The 15187-nt window shown below is 54.4% G+C and overlaps 2 protein-coding genes and 1 non-coding gene across 9 annotated transcripts; 1 reads left to right on the forward strand and 2 right to left on the reverse strand.

Annotated features, from left to right (window-relative positions):
• Window positions 1-275: 275 nt before the first annotated feature.
• On the reverse strand, window positions 276-7509 carry BRMS1 (BRMS1 transcriptional repressor and anoikis regulator). 7 transcript variants are annotated; one of them, XM_059068816.2, is made up of 11 exons: window positions 7341-7494; window positions 4596-4741; window positions 4438-4528; window positions 4165-4292; window positions 3939-4018; window positions 3758-3854; window positions 3095-3187; window positions 1881-1945; window positions 1341-1380; window positions 1099-1208; window positions 667-831 (listed from the first exon to the last, which is right to left on the reverse strand). In XM_059068816.2, the coding sequence occupies exons 1-11, from the start codon at window positions 7490-7492 to the stop codon at window positions 766-768; spliced, it is 1068 nt and encodes a 355-aa protein (XP_058924799.1). In that variant the 5' UTR covers window positions 7493-7494; the 3' UTR covers window positions 667-765. The 7 variants fall into 7 exon arrangements, with proteins under 7 accessions (XP_058924795.1, XP_066893719.1, XP_066893721.1 ...); XM_059068812.2 differs by lacking the exon at window positions 1099-1208 and having other exon boundaries at window positions 276-831; window positions 7341-7509; XM_067037618.1 differs by lacking the exon at window positions 1099-1208 and having other exon boundaries at window positions 276-831; window positions 4165-4283.
• A 233-nt stretch (window positions 7510-7742) lies between these two features.
• B4GAT1 (beta-1,4-glucuronyltransferase 1) lies at window positions 7743-10060 on the reverse strand. Its single transcript, XM_059067935.2, has 2 exons — window positions 8827-10060; window positions 7743-8617 (listed from the first exon to the last, which is right to left on the reverse strand). The coding sequence occupies exons 1-2, from the start codon at window positions 9880-9882 to the stop codon at window positions 8426-8428; spliced, it is 1248 nt and encodes a 415-aa protein (XP_058923918.1). The 5' UTR covers window positions 9883-10060; the 3' UTR covers window positions 7743-8425.
• A 405-nt stretch (window positions 10061-10465) lies between these two features.
• On the forward strand, window positions 10466-10547 carry TRNAS-GCU (transfer RNA serine (anticodon GCU)). Its single transcript has one exon. It is a non-coding gene; the product is annotated as a tRNA-Ser (tRNA).
• The last annotated feature ends 4640 nt before the right edge of the window (window positions 10548-15187 follow it).

Consider the following 15187-nt stretch of genomic DNA (forward strand, 5'->3'; position numbering starts at 1 on the left):
CCCAAGGCCACGTGCTCTGCCTGTGCCGCACGTTGCTTCAGACGTTGCTCACCAGCACCAGGCAGTCCAGGGCCCAGCCCCCCACCTCTCGGGAGCAGGCAAGTGGGAGAAGCCCTCTTCCCGAGCCTATACCCCAAGTCAGAGTGGGTAGGCTCCCGCTAGGCAGTGAGAAGAGGTACCAGGGGCCCCAGAAGAGACTGCCTGTCACAAGCACTCTCCATGAGAGCCCCGATTCCCTTGCAAGGTAAATTAGACACACGCTGGTCACGCCAGAGTCCCAGGAAAGGTTTTAATTCCAGTCCCTGAAATCTGGGAGGCGGACACCAGGAACCGCCTTGAGAAGGAAGACCTGGGGAGCCTGCCTTCTCACCTCCAGCAACAGCCAGGACACAAAGGTCCCCCAAATATCATTTCTGGCCCAGAGTTCCCGTGAAGTGGGACCCAGCTCACTGGCTCGGTGACTAGGGAGCCGGGTCCAAGGTCAGCAGAAAGGATGTTGCTTTGGCTTAAGATGGGACACGTCTTCATCAGGGAGGGCACCGCGAAGGCTGACCTTCAGTGGGGGCAGGTGGTGGGCTGGCCAGGGATGGAGGAGACAGTGTTGCCTGGCTAGGGCAGCTCCAGGCCACAGCTGAACAGGGCCCCGAGGAGGGGCAGAGGAGTCCAGACCAGTGGCGGCTGGAGGGGAGGGCCACAGCAGCACTGGAGGGCTGGCTGGGCAGACGCTGAGGGGCCTGTCAGTCTGCCTTTCTGCAGCAGGTAAGTTCAAATGCTGGGTTTGCTGCCAGCTGCTCCAAGGGCCCCCTGGCTGTGAACAGCAAGGTCAAGGTCCTGGGGGTACACAGGAAGGGAAAAATCACTGCAGGTGAGAGGATGCCGAACCACGAGGGAAGCAGGCACTTCATATGGCGGACTGAGAGGAGTGGCCTCAGTCTGGCCCAGAGCAGGCAAGGCCAGGAGGGTGCAGGTCAGCTCCACACCCGATTCCTGGGTCTCTCTGGTACTCTGGGCTCGCCAGGCCGGCTGCTAGGGCTCAGCACTCCACCCTCCCTAACCAGAGCTGGCGGGGCGGGTCCATCATCTAGCCCCATTACCCACCCCCGCCCTAACTCCTACAATGCCCTCACACCCAGACCATCCAGACTCTCTCAGGCCATTGAGCTGACACAGCCCCTGCCTCCCTCTGGGCTCCTTTCCTGGAGGCTGGGCTGGGGGAGGGAGAGCAACCCTGGTGGTTTGTGGGGTTTTTGACCAGGGATGGAACCCACGCCCCCTATGGTGGAGGTGCGGAGTCTTAACCGCTGGCCCACCAGGGAAGTCCTGACCCCACTGGTTCTTACCATCTGATTTTCTCTTCTGAGGGGACACGGCTGCTCTCGCCTGGGTGGGTAAGAAGAAAACCCCCCTGAGAGCCTGCCTCCAGCTTGGCAAGTCCCCCCTCTACCATCAGCCTTTCTGGGGTGGAGGCGCTGCTGGGTCCAGGCTGCACAAGAGGGGTTGCCGGGGGATAAGACCCCCTCTAGGCAAAGGTTTGATGTGCTCTCCTGTCAGAGACCCAGGCAGCCCAGCTGCTTTCCCGCCTTCCCGCCCTCCCTTTACCCACCCCCCCATCAAAACCTGCCCTGCAACCAGGAAGGGGCTGATGTAAACTAGAAAATCCCTCCTCCAGGGCAGCCTCAGGCCAAACAAGGCTTGTGAGGTCAAGCAATGCCAGGAAACCTGGGCTGAAGGCAGAGGGTGCCGAGAGCTGAGCAGAGAGCGCCCCAGCCCCTCAGGAAGTCCACACGTGGAGAGCCTGCGAAGACCAAAGCTGGCGTCTGGTTGGGGAGGGGGTGCTGCACTGTTAGCCCCCATCCTGAGACAGGCAGCACTGGACCCACCTTTTTGATGGCCGTCCAGTCCTCCAGGATGTCGATCTCCTGCAGCATGTACACGATGTAAGGGCCTGCAATGGGGGTCAAGGAAGCAGGAAGCCTGGTGGAGGGGGCAGGTGACGGGCCTTGGCCTGGGAGCTCCAACACTCAGGAGAGGCTGTGCCGTGGACAGCGGGGTGGGGAGTCGAGGACCTGGATAAGAGCTCAGGTTCCACCTCCTATCTCTTGGCCCTCGGGCTCTCGGCAGGGTGGAGGGGTGGCATGGCTATGGCCTATTTCACCCACTCCACGGGGGCCTTCCAGCCTCAACCCTACCACTCCTCAGCTCCCCTCACCTCTTCTCCGGTCTCAAGGTCAGAAGGCCAAGGCCCATGCCACCCACTCAGGGATCTGGCCCCTTTCCCCATCTACAAAGAGACTCGAGTCTCCTCTGTCCTGACAACAATCCTCCTTTGGTCTCACACTCCCCTGTGGGGACCAGCCACTCTGTCCCCCTGACGTCTCCACACCCTCACCTCCCATTCACCCTTCCAGTCTCTGCAGTCCAGATTCTTCCCTCCCTCCCTGCGTGAACCTGATTCCCGTCACCAGGAGGTCAGTGCCCTGAGAATCTGGTTGCTGCAGGAATATGAGGGGTGGGGTGGGGAGCACAAGAGAATTCAATTCAATTCAACTCCGTGCTGCTGTGCCAGGAGGGAGGCAGGCACAGCAGATCCTGGACCAAAGGGACTCACACCTGGGGCGAGGCACAGATGACCATGCCCAGATGGGAGGCAGGTGCCCCAGTTTAGGTACAGGGGTAATACCTAAATAGCCATTTCGGCGGGGAAACCAGGAGAGGCTCGTGGAGGAGGTAACAACTGAGACGAGCACTGAGCAGGCACACAGGCAAAGGCAGCCGATAGGAGAGTGGAAAGTCAGCAAAGGCATGGGGGCGGGAAAGCCTGGGACATCATGAGAAAGCCAGAAGGGCCTCAAAGGAGATCTCACTCAGGAAATTATGGGGAAATCTCTGGATGGATGTTTCTATTTTTTTACAGTCCACACAGCCTAGGAGGACCCCGCAAAAAATCCCTGATGGCTGGATTTGACTGGGCACGGCCACAGGGTGCCAGATGACGACCATAAATGAGTCTGGTCTGCCTCCGTCTTCCGTGTCCCTCCACCCTCCTCCGCCGTGACCTCTCGCCCAGCTCGGGCCACCGTGGGGGAAAGGATACCGGAAACAAGAGGGGCCTTCTTCCTCTTGCTGGGCGGCAGGGAGCCCCAGGTCTTCGAGCTGCCTCTGGCGTGCAGTTTGTCATCCCACCACTCTGTGCCCCAGACCAGGGTCAGGATTGGGGTGCCGGCCATCCCAGGACACCCCACTCCTGTAGCCTGCGTCCCTCACCTGGGCCGGGCCAGCCCTTCCCCATCACCCCCGCCCCTACCCCAACCAGGGCAGTGCAGAGAAGCCTGGGCTTGGGGTTGGAAGCTGAGTTCAACCCTGGGAAAGAGGTCACCGTGATTTTGTGAGCCTCGGTTTCTTCATCTGTTTTATGGACAGGGGTACGATAATAATTCCTCCCTCCCCAGCGCCCTGTATGAACGTCGGCCTGCGGACATGGAGAGGACTTAGCCATGACACGTGCGCGTGTCAGAATGACACCTCTGTTCTGGAAATTGAGCAGGGGGGCAGGGGACCCGCTCTTCCTGAGTCCCCACTGTGTGCCAGGCTCTGGGCTAGGCGCTTCCCTGGCTGCTTTCTCAGTCCCCACAGTGACCACAAAGCAGGTCCTCTTACAACCCCCCTGTGCAGGCGGGGAAGCTGAGGCCCAGATGGGGGGCAGGCGCTGAAAGCACAGGGCCCGGGGCAGGGGTGCCCGGCCAGCCGCTCGCCTCACCAGAGCTGATGTCCAGGCTCTGGCGGTCCTCCTCCAGCCTCTGGATCCGCTCCTGCAGCTCCCCATGCAGGGTGTCGTAGAGCAGCAGCTTCTCACTCTGGAAGAGGCGGAGTGGCTCAGCCAGGCAGGCCGGGGTGGCCACTTCCGTCCCCACCTAGCGCCCAGTGCCCGGCACATTCACCTCCAGGTGCTGCTTGGCTCCCTGCAGCTCACACTCGTACTTGTTCCTGATCACGTCCAGACAGAAGCCCTTGTAAATCCCTGTGGAGGGAGGGAGAGGGAGGTCCTGCTTGGCCAGGGACCCAGGGGCCCATAAAGGGGGGCCTTAGCACCGGTGAGGCAGGGCAGGGACGAGACGGGAAGGGGACAGAGAGCCATGGCTTCTGGTAGGGGAACAGGGCACAGACCTGCCACCTGAATGCGGATCTTGAGGCTCCGCTGCAGCCCCCCGAGAGGCTCTGTGTATTCGGGCGCCCTCTCAGCTCCCACCTCCTCCAGCCGCACCCGCAGCTGACTCAGCCGTTCCCTGAACAACCTGGGAGGTAAGAGGCAGCCGCGCACCCGTGTGCTCGCCCGTCAAACACGAGCGGAGCGCCCGCTCCACAGCAGGCCCCAGCCAGCCCTGCCCGGCCCCAGGCCCACTGCCTCCTGGAAGCCCAGCCCCAGGGTCCCTTGCTCACTTCTCCTTCAGCTCCGAGAACTGCTTCTCCAGGTCCAGCATCTCACTGACGCACTCGCTGCGGCGGCGCTCGTAGCCCTCATCGTCCATCTCTGGGACAAGAGGCCAGTCAGGGCCGGCGGAGCGGGGCAGGCGGGCGCGCGGGCGTGTGGGGCTCACCTGAGCTCTCCTCCTCGGACTCGGTCTGGCTGCCGCTCCGCTCCTCCTCGCTCTCTTCCTCCTCCCCATTCATCTCGGCGGCTGAGTCGCCCTCTGCTTCCATCTCCTCTGTGTCTTTGCTTGGAGGCTGGACGGGCATCTGGGCTCTGGGAGGAGGAGTGGAGCCATCACTGGCCACTGCCCACAGCTCTGAGCGGGAAAGTGGCCCCTTGGGAAACCAAACCAAGCCTCACTGCAGATGGGGACAACCTGGCAGGGGTGACTGGACTCGCCACACCCGGGACACACACTGGCTGGGGCAGGTGCAAGTGGCCCTGCCTGCACATCTCCCAGCAGCCTGGAAGCCACAGAAATGCCCATGTGCCCTTGGAGGCTGCTGGTGATCCCAATCCCGGGAACAGTGGCCAAGGTGACGATCCATAAGATGGGAAAGGCCAAGGGTGGGCTCCCCACTACTGTCTGTGGGACTGGGCCCAAACTTCTGACTGGGGCTTTCAAGGCCCTGCATAGATTAGACTTGAACTGCTGGTCCAGCTCCTTCACCCCACCTTCTAATGCTTAGTTCTCAAGCACACCACGCACTTCCTCCCCAGAGCCTCGCCCAGCGTGCTGCCCCTTCTGCCTATGAAGCCATCCACTTCCCGTCCTGAGAACAGTCTACAACGCTCATCTTCTCACTGTGCTCAAACCCTGTCTCCCTCTGCTTCCTCTAAGACCTCACGTCATCAGTGCTCCCGTCTTCTGCATCCTCCACTCTCCCTCTTGACAGCTCTTCCCCATGAAACTTTAGACGCGCTCAGGAATTTCCCACCATATAGAAAAAGCAGAAACACAAGACTTCACCCCACTCCACTCAACCGCCCCCCGTTTTCCACCTTTTCCAGGCCTTGCTCTTCCTACTTTCACCTCCCGCTTGTTCCAGTCTGTTTCTGTATCATTGCTCTCAGCTGAAACTGATCCTGCAGAGTTAACAGATGACCTCCTTGTACCTAATGCCAATATTTTTTGGTGCTTACCTCAGGTTGACTTCTCAGCAACACTGAACACTGTTAAGCATTCCTTCTTTTATTCACTCATTTAATCTTTATTGAAAATCTAATATATGCTAGGTACCATCAGACACCATGGTAGGAAGCAGGCACAAGTGTGACAGAAAGACAGTCTCTGACCTCAAGTTTACAAGGTCCTGGATGAGAGAGAGGCCAAGAAGCAGATCATTACCGTGGGGTGAGAAGAGTTAAGACGAGGAACATATGGGAGAGGCAGCTAACCTGGGACCCAGAGCCTGCTGCAGTTTTGAGGGCAGAGGAAGATGGGCCAGACAGATGAGCTGAGCTGGTTGAGGGAGGGAGCATTCTAACCAGAGTGAGTAGCGTGAGCAAAGACCCCGAAAGGAGAGGTTGGGGGCGCCTGGGTCTAAGCCTCAGAGAGAAATCTGGGCTGCAGAAATCTGGTCATCACATATAGTGAGTTCTTCAGGTTTTGGGAGAGGGTGCAACCAGCAAGGCAGAATGTGTGGAGTGAGAAGGGGCTCATGATGGAACTCCCAGGGTCACCAAAGGGGCAGATGATGCGACCCCTGCAAAACAGAAGGAAAGTAGCAAGAGATGGAGGAGGGAAAACTCAAAGCATGGAGAGAACTTCAGAACAAAGGAGACGTGACAGTGCCAAGTGCGGCCAAAAGATCACCCAAGAGGACGAATAAATAGTCTTCTCAACAGATCATCTCTTTGTCTACTGGGGGCTTCTGGTTCACTGTGATGTGCTTGTCTGGGCACTTTTTTTGTAGTCCTTTAGCTCCGTGTAGACACCCTTCCTTATTTATTTACATGTCTATTTGCCCATTCTCATGTCTGTCTCCCCAACCAGTCTGTAAGTCTCACCAGGGCTGGGCTGCACATGCGCTTTATTCGCCTAGCACAGTACTGACTCATTTGATGACTGCAGGATCTGCAAATACTAACTAAACCAAACAAACTTTTGCAGGGCAGGGATTGGCTTTTACTTCTTGGTAGCCCCTGGCCTCTGTAGCGGTAGCAAACGTCAATTCAAGTAAATTAACTGGCCTAGCCTAGAGGACAGTTTCGAAACATTCCTCAGTGATTTCACAAATGATCTGACCCTGACCTGAAAACCTCGGTTCTCCAAACCAGCCTCATCTTTCCCATTCTCAAGCCTCAGTTCCTGCATTTCCCAAACTTCGCAATTCCTCTTCACTGTTAAATATATTTATTTTGGAAGACGCAGCGGTAGATAAGTCCTACCTTTCCAGACCAGAAAGGGTTAGCGGTTGGGGGAGGTCTCTCCAGCAGTCTCTGAGTCTACTGGGTGAGCTAAATTAAATCACAACCTCCTCCTCCTTACCTTGGGTATAAAAAGAGAATAATAAAGATTGCAAGCGGTAAGGAATGGAAAAGTAAATTAGAAGGCACTATGCACAGGCAGCTTCTCTCTTAGAAAGTGAGCATGTCGAGGGCAGGCCTCCTCGGAAGGAAGATTCTTCCCCACCCTCGAATAAGCCAACACAGCCCCTCTACGGCGCGCCGAGAGCCTCCCGTCCCGCTCCATCTGCGTACGCGCGGGCGCGGGAGGGACAATCACTGGCTCTTCCACGGCCAGCACCGGTCCCGCGGCCCCCGGCACGCGTCCGGACGGTTAAGTCTCCGCTTCGGCTCTGGAGATTGGGCCGGCTCCGACCCACTGGCCGGAGAGGGCGAACCAGGCGCCAGGGTTGGCGTTACGCACCCGCGGGGAATTGGGCCTCCGGCCTCACGTCCGAGACTCCCTGAGAGGTGCCGAAGGCTGCCGGTACTGGCCGCCGCCTCGGGGCTCGCAGAAGCGCCGAGGGGGCCTTTTCTCCTGAACCGAAAGCCTGTCCACGCTTCCGCGTGCGTCATCAGCAGGTGCCCGTCGGAGTGCTCACAATTGGACAGCTGAGGGCGAGGCATGCCGGGATACCGCAGGCCGGTTTCCATAGCAACCGACTGAAATTCACACAGGCTTTGCACAGGCAGGAAAGGCCCTTGTGCGTTTCTTGCTCTTGCAGCCCGCGCGCCTCGGTCCGCAGCCACCACCCACGGCTTGAAAGGGGAGAGCCCGCGACCTGCTCCCCCACCCCGCCCGGTTCAGGAGAGTAATGGAGCCAGCTTTAGGTGTGAACACTCATTTATTTACACATTGTAGTCGGTAGGCAAATTACCCAGCCCAGCTTATTCAGGGGTCCAGATCTTAGACTCCCACGCACAGAGCCTGCAGACCCATCCCTTCTCCAGGGCCCCCGAGACGGAGGCCTGAGACAACCAGGAAGTTGCCCAAAAGCTAAGAACTAAATTCAACACCTTCAACTGATTTCTTTCCAAAATGCCCATTTTGTTAAGTACTCAGACTTCTCAGCTCTGCCCCATTCATACTTTTTGCTCTCCTACAGCCCACCCACCCAAGAGTGTTAATAATAATAACAATAAGAATAACAACAATAATAATACTGTAATAATATTAATAATACTTCACATTTGTACGAAGCTTACAGAATGTTTTCACATGTAGCATCTCATCTGAACCTCCCAACAGTTCTGTGAGGTAGGTATTCTCACCTCCCTTTAACAGATGGGGTAACTGAGGCTCAGAGAGAGAACGGGATTTGCTCAAGGCCACACAACTAGTTAGTGGTTAAGCTAGGACTTGATCCCAGCATCCCATACTCAAGTCCAGTGTTCAAACACCACAGCTACCACTGTAAAGTGGAGTGACATTTCTTACCCCAGTCAGGCCTGAGGGGTGGCCTAAGGAGTGAGGAGGCTGAGACTTCTCAGACTAGGGGAGGGAAGGGCTCAGCAGTGACGCGGGGAGTCAGGGTACTTGGCCTTCAACTCCTGTTTGAACTGACGGTAAAGGATCTTATTGTGCTGATTTTCGGCCTCTTTCTGGGGATGGAATTTCAGAGCTTCTTTGAAGCCCTTATGAACCAGGAAACCTTCGTTCAGCACCTCGAAATCGAATCCTGCCACGTGCAGCTCACAGGCCTGTGGGGGGAAGAGACAGGTCAGCAAAGTTTGATGACATTCCTAGGGCAGAGACTGACATCCCTGCTCGCTCCAGCATTCCTATTCCTCTGGAGGCATCCTGAGCATCCCTCCTGCCTCATTGCCTCCTTTCCATCCAGAGCCACTCAGAGCTCCCTGACCCCACCACCCATCCTGCCCCATTCCCCCGCCCTCTCCCTTATGAGCACCTGGCTGATACGATTGAAGCCATACTGCCGAAAGCGCTCGTCGAAGTTGGGCACCTTGCCTCCAGCCACGTAGAATGGCTCCCAGGGGTCTTGCCAGGGCACCACGTAGGCAGGCCTCAGCAAGGTCTCTTCTGGCAGGTTGACCCAGCGGGAGTAGTTGGTTGGCGCCTGGCAGGGGGTGCACAGCCCATAATAGAAGGGCCGCACCTCGCCCACCTGGTAGAGCTGCAGCAGCTCGTTTTTGTTCGTGGGCATGCGGCGGGCTCGACGGATCTCGAAGGCAGGCACCACCAGCGCTGTGCCCGCCCACTGCTTGCTCTGATCCAGCATTTCTCGCAGGCCTCTCCACAGCCCCTCACTGGGCACCATGTCCACGTCGATTACCAGGGCATAGTTGGCCCCCTCACGAGCCAGATTCCTCAGCAGGTTATTGGGGTAGGAGACATTGGTGCCCAGCGCGTAATTGATCCCGGGCTGGGCCACCCTGGCTAGCTTGTCAAAGACCTCCTGGCAGGACCGCAACAGGGCAAACTCCCCTGGCTCCCGGGGGTCGGGCACGGCGGCCTCATAGCGTGAGGGGCACACAAGGTGCATGGCAACCCTGGCACGCATATCGGGGCAGTGGCTGCTCAGCGCGTAGGTCAGCACCGTGGCCAGCTGCGCCTCCTCCTTGGTGGCGGCGAACACCGACACGGATAGCGGGCCCTCCCAGCGCTCCAACAGGCCCGACAGGTGCAGCAGATTGTCCACACTGGCATGAGTGGCCAGGATCACATCGTTGGGGTCCATGGTGGTCTTCAGTAGGCCCCTGTAGACGCGATAGTCGCCGCTAGCGTCCAGGACGCCTCCGGAGGCCAGCGCGGTGCGGAGCTGCGCCTTGACTTGGTCCACCGACCGCGGGGACGGGGGAAAGAATTCAAAATATTGGTCTTGCTCCTCCTGCCCGTGTAGCCCGGACAGCAGCGACAGGTAGAGCAGCTGCAGCATCGCCACCAGCATTAGCGCGGCCAGCAGCAGCTGGTAGAAGGCGCACCGTATGGCGTAGGACATCTGCATGGCTCTCGCGGCTCGCGGCGCGCAGCAGGGACCACCGGGCCGCAGCCTCTGCCTGCCGCCGCAAGCCCGGATTTACCGCAGCCTGCCGAGCGCGGCCGAAGCGAGCCGAGGCGAGCCGAGCCCCTCGCGCAGCCGCGCCCTCCCGCCCGCGCTGGCCTCGGGCGCGCCAGCTCGCCCCCTGTGAGCTGGGAGGAGCTACTGCATCCTCTGCTCGCGCCGCGCGCTTTGTAAACGCTGGAAACTGCCCGCCACCGCTCCGCCGCGCCTGCTGGGTTCCCAGGGACAGGCACCCCCTCCTCCGGGTCAGTGCACGACCTCCTGGACCAAGCGCATCCTGAAACCCCGGCGCGCTCGTCCCTGACTTAGGGAGGGGAAATTGTGGCAGAGCTTTGGCTACAGAATGGTGAAGGATGGCGCGGGTTCCCGCCTCTGGCAGGCGGAAAGGAACACAGAAAGCCCCTTTCTATCCGCCGTCTCTCCCTCCTCTAGGCCTCATCAGATCTGTACTGAGGAGTGCCTGCGAGGGTCCCGGGAGGCGCGGAGATGAGAGATAAAGGAATGTGGAAAAGAGTGCTGTACGTGGGACGAGGTGGCCGAGTGGTTAAGGCGATGGACTGCTAATCCATTGTGCTTTGCACGCGTGGGTTCGAATCCCATCCTCGTCGGTCGTGTTTTACACTGGAGATGATTCTTAATTTTCACAACCCGATGCCTGGAGCAGCGGGTCGAAGAAAACTGAACAGGAGGTGGGACCCAGTTCCGTCCGGACCGGGCCTCTATTCTGTCTTTGTTCAACGTGCGTTCCTGGCCGTTTCATACTCCAGGTACCTGGACCTTACGGGAGGAGGTTGGAGGTGTGCTTTTCCTTCTCCCTAGAAAGAGGGCCCGGGGTTTGTTGGCATCTAAAAACCAGAACCGGAATTCTGGCCAATGCTAAGTTGGGGGCCAATATGTTTTCCGCAGGAACTAGAGAAGACCACCCTGGAGGAGCTGCTCTGTCTAAAGTACTGGAACTTGGTGGTGGCATTGGCAGTGATGCTTGAATATTTAAATTATTAATCTATTCAGTGCACTGATTCCCCTCCCCCAGCACTTCTCCCAGGGCAGAGACCTTGTGTGTATCCACACACCTGCCCTGCCTCCCTAACACACACACACACACACACACACACACACACACACACACACACACACTTAAGCAGAAGGCCTCGAATATCTTAACACCAGTCAGCATACACAGAAGGTGCTTGATAAGTGTTTGTGGAATGATTGCTCCATGGACTCTTTAAAAGAGGAGAGGCTGTGGGGAAGGGCAGGTACTTTGATATGTATTGTAGTAACTGTTCAAGCGCTGTGAATCTTGGGAAGGTGCTTTAGGACAGTCAGGGGAGGACCTGGAACGTCAGGATAAGGTGTTCACCGGCTACTCCACACACAGTAGGGAACCAAGGTTGTTGAGTTGAAGAGTGATCAGGAGACCTATATTCTGCGGCTCCAACTTGTGGAATCTCAGTGTCAGAACTGAGTTGTGTTGTAGAGCACTTAGCTGGTGTCAGAGAATTGCTTGGTGTGGGGAAAAAAACCCACGCATCAGAATTGATGTCAAAATTGTCTGTATAGAAATAAAACTGAATTTTGTGTATTCTTGAATCCTGCAACTTTGCTGAAGTCATTTATTAGCTCTAATTGTGTGTGTCGGTGTGTGTATTCTGTAGGATTTTCTGTATGTGTGTATATCATTTGTGATTATGGATAGTTTTCCTTCTTCCTTTCCAATCTGGATGCCTTTTATTTCTCTTTCTCGCCCAGTTGCTCTGGCTAGAATGTCCAGTACAAAGTTGAATAGATGAAATGGTGAAAGCAGGCATCCTTGTCTTTTTCCGGATCTTAGGGGGAAGACTTCAGTCTTTCACCATTAAGCATGAAGTTAGTTGTGGATTTTTCATAAACACTTTATCAGGTTGAGGAAGTTCTTATTTATTCCTTGTTTGTTGAGTGTTTTTATCTTGAGAGGATGTTGGGGTTTGTCAGATGCTTTTTCTGCATCAGTTGCGATGATCATGTGGTTTTTCCCCTTCATTTCGTATTTGGTGTATTACAATGATTGATTTTTGTATCTTGAAACACCTTGCATTCTAGAGTAAATCCCACTTGGTCATGTTGTATAATTCTTTTAATATGTTGCTGGGTTCAGTCTGCTAGTATTTTGTTGAGGAATTTTACATCTATATTCCTAAGGGATATTAGTTTGTAGTTTTCTTGTGATGTCTTTATCTAGCTTTGGCATCAGGGTAAGGCTGGTCACATAGAATGACTTAGGAAGTGTTCCCTCCTCTTGTATTTTTTTGAAGAGTTTGAGGACTGGTGTTAACCCTTTAAATGATTGGTAGAATTTGCCTGGGAAGTCATCTGGTCCTGGAGTTTCCTGGGAGGTTTTTGATTACTGATTCAATCTCGTTCCTCGTTATAGATATGTCCATATTTTCTATTTCTTCTTGAGTTACTTTTGGTAGTTTGTGTGTTTCTAGGAATTTGTCCATTTCATCTAGGTATCTCATTTGTTGGCATACAGTTATTCATACTGTTCTCTTATAATGCTTTTTATTTCTGTATAATCAATAGTAATGACCCCCTTTCATTTCTGATTTTAGTAATTTTCAGGTTTTCACTTTTTTTCTTAGTCTACTCAAAGGTGTGTCAATTTTATTGACCGTTTCAAAGAACCAGCTTTTGGTTTCATTGATTTTCTGTGTTGTTTTTCTATCTTTCGTTTTGTTTATCTCCACTGTAATTTTTTTTTTTTTTTTTTTTTTTTTGGCCACATTGGGTCTTCGTTGCTGCTCACAGGCTTTCTCTAGCTGCAGTGAGTGGGGGCTACTCTTTGCTGCGGTGCACAGGCTTCTCATTGCAGTGGCTTCTCTTGTTGCAGAGAGCAGGCTCTAGACACACAGGCTCAGTAGTTGTGGCTCACGGGCTTAGTTGCTCCGTGGCATGCCCACTCCAATCTTTATCATCTCCTTCCTTCTGCTAGTTTTGGGTTTCATTTGCTTGAGATCCTCCTTTTTAATGAGGCGTTTACAGCTGCAAGTTTCCTCTCAGCACTGCTCTTGCTGCATCCCATAAAGTTTAGTATGTTATCTTCATTTCCATTTGTCTCAAAGCATTTTCTAATTTCTCTTTTGATTTCTTTTTTAACCCATTAGTTGTTTAGGGGCATGTTGTTTAATTTCCACATATTTGTGAGGTTTCCAGTTTTTCTATTATTGGTTCCTAGTTTCGTTCCACTGTGATTGGAAAAGATACTTTGTGTGATTTTACTCTTTTAAAAGTTATCGCAGGGCTTCCCTGGTGGCGCAGTGGTTGAGAGTCCGCCTGCCGATGCAGGGGACACGGGTTCGTGCCCCGGTGCGGGAAGATTCCCACATGCCGTGGAGCGGCTAGGCCCGTGAGCCATGGCCGCTGAGCCTGCGCATCCGGAGCCTGTGCTCCGCAACGGGAGAGGCCACAACAGTGAGAGGCCCGCGTACGGGGGGAAAAAAAAAAAAAAAAAAAAAAAAAATTATTTCAGGGACTTTCCTGGTGGTCCAGTGGGTAAGACTCCACACCCCAACGCAGGGGCGCCCGGATTGAATCCCTGGTCGGAGAACTAGGTCCCACATGCCTGCCGCAACTAAAGATCCTGCATGCTGTAACTTAGACCTGGCTCAGCCTAAATAAATATATTTTTTTTAATTATCGCAACTTTGTTTTGTGACCTAATATATGATCTTCCCTGGAGAATGTTCCGTGTGCACTTGGGAAGAAGGTATATTCTGCTGTTTTTAGGTAGAGTGTTGTGTGTATGTCTGTTTGGCCTGTTTGGTTTGTAGTGTGTTCAAGTCGTGTTTCCTATTGATCTTCTGTCTAGTTGTTCTATCGTTCATTGAAAGTGGGATCCTGAAGTCTCTATCATTGTAGAAATGTCTGTTTCTCCTTCAGTTTTGTCAATTTTTGCTTCATAGTTTTTAGGACTTTGTTGTTAGGTGTGTATATGTTTATAATTATTATATCTTCTTGATGGACTTATGCTTTTATGAATATATAATATCCCTCTTTGTCTCTTCAATGATTTTTGAATTAAAGCCTATTTTTTCTGATGTTAGTATATCCACCCCAACTGTCTTTTTTGGTTACTGTTTACATGGAGTATCTTTTTCTGTTCTTTAACTTTCAACCTGTTTGTGATTTTGGCTCTAAAGTGAGTTTCTGGTAGATAGCAAGCATATAGTTGAATCATTTTCAAATCCATTCTGACAATCTCTGACTTTTAATTGGAGAGCTGAATCCGTTTACAAACCAGGAGGTGTCCTCCTCATAAAAAGGTGAGCAACTGGGGGATAAGGACTGGCCTTGCAATGTTTGTGTCCCTCCACCAAGCCTATCTCAGTGCCCTCCACATAGAACCCTCTCCAACTGTTTGCTCATGGACACTGGCTGCTTCTGAGGGAACCTGGGCCTGTTGGCAGAGCTGTGTGAGGCTGGGGATGTGGCGGTGGCCGGGGGGCTGGGCATCAGGAGAGCGACGAGCAAGTGTAGCCCATCAGCCCAAGTGTTTTTCTAACATCAAAACCAGCTGCATCCTGATCTGATGGGAAAGTTGGGCTAGGGATACGGGGAAGGAGGACAGGAAGAAGGAATTCCACGTTGTGACATCATAAGGACATCTTTCTGGGCCCATCCTCCACTGCTTAGCCCAACCCGGCTGAACGTGGACCAGCACCACTGGGTCTCCCGGGATGGCTGGGTCTGGCAGGTCTAGGGAGCTTTGGGGTATATAACAGACAACAGTCTCTGAAGGTAGAGAAGGAGAAGGGGACCTAGGAAGTACTGGGGTCCCGCTCCCACCAGTCCCAGCCAAAGGGTGCAGCTAGGCCTAGTGGTCTGCACAAAATAATCCCAGGACTACAAGTACCGTTTAGTAAATGTCCGTCTGTACTCCGGTGCTTTCTCCAGGACTGCAGTCTCCAGGAATCTCAGTTCCCACTGCTGGGAAAGGGCCTGGCGTCGAACCCAGGACTGTGGGTCAGGGCACATGCACTTAACCACCAAGTTAAACGGCCTCTGTAGAGGTAGCAGCCTTCTCTTCTGTGTGCCTGCTCCTCTCTCTAACCTCCTGGTTAAGCCTCAGCCCTAAGGCCCTTCAGTGTTTGTCCCCAGCCCACTGCCCCAGCCTCATCCTGTCCCGTCCCCTTCCTCACACCCTAGGAGTTTCTGCTCCCCCATGACCCGCCACCAGAAGTCCCCACTGTTCCCTGAATATTCCGTG

Source organism: Kogia breviceps, chromosome 7, assembly GCF_026419965.1.
Source record: "Kogia breviceps isolate mKogBre1 chromosome 7, mKogBre1 haplotype 1, whole genome shotgun sequence".
In the NCBI taxonomy this organism is placed as follows: domain Eukaryota; kingdom Metazoa; phylum Chordata; class Mammalia; order Artiodactyla; family Physeteridae; genus Kogia; species Kogia breviceps.

Excerpts from the sequence above, each read along its gene's own strand:
- BRMS1 (XM_059068816.2), bottom strand. The coding sequence starts at position 7,492 with ATGACGCACGCGGAAGCGTGGACAGGCTTTCGGTTCAGGAGAAAAGGC. Across the intron at positions 4,529-4,595 it reads GTCCGAGGAGGAGAGCTCAG|AGATGGACGATGAGGGCTAC; the intron begins GTGAGCCCCACA and ends CTCTTGTCCCAG. Across the intron at positions 1,209-1,340 it reads TCAGAAGAGAAAATCAGATG|CCCAGCCTCCAGGAAAGGAG; the intron begins GTAAGAACCAGT and ends TCCCTCCCCCAG.
- B4GAT1 (XM_059067935.2), bottom strand. The coding sequence starts at position 9,882 with ATGCAGATGTCCTACGCCATACGGTGCGCCTTCTACCAGCTGCTGCTG. Across the intron at positions 8,618-8,826 it reads GCTTCAATCGTATCAGCCAG|GCCTGTGAGCTGCACGTGGC; the intron begins GTGCTCATAAGG and ends TTCCCCCCACAG.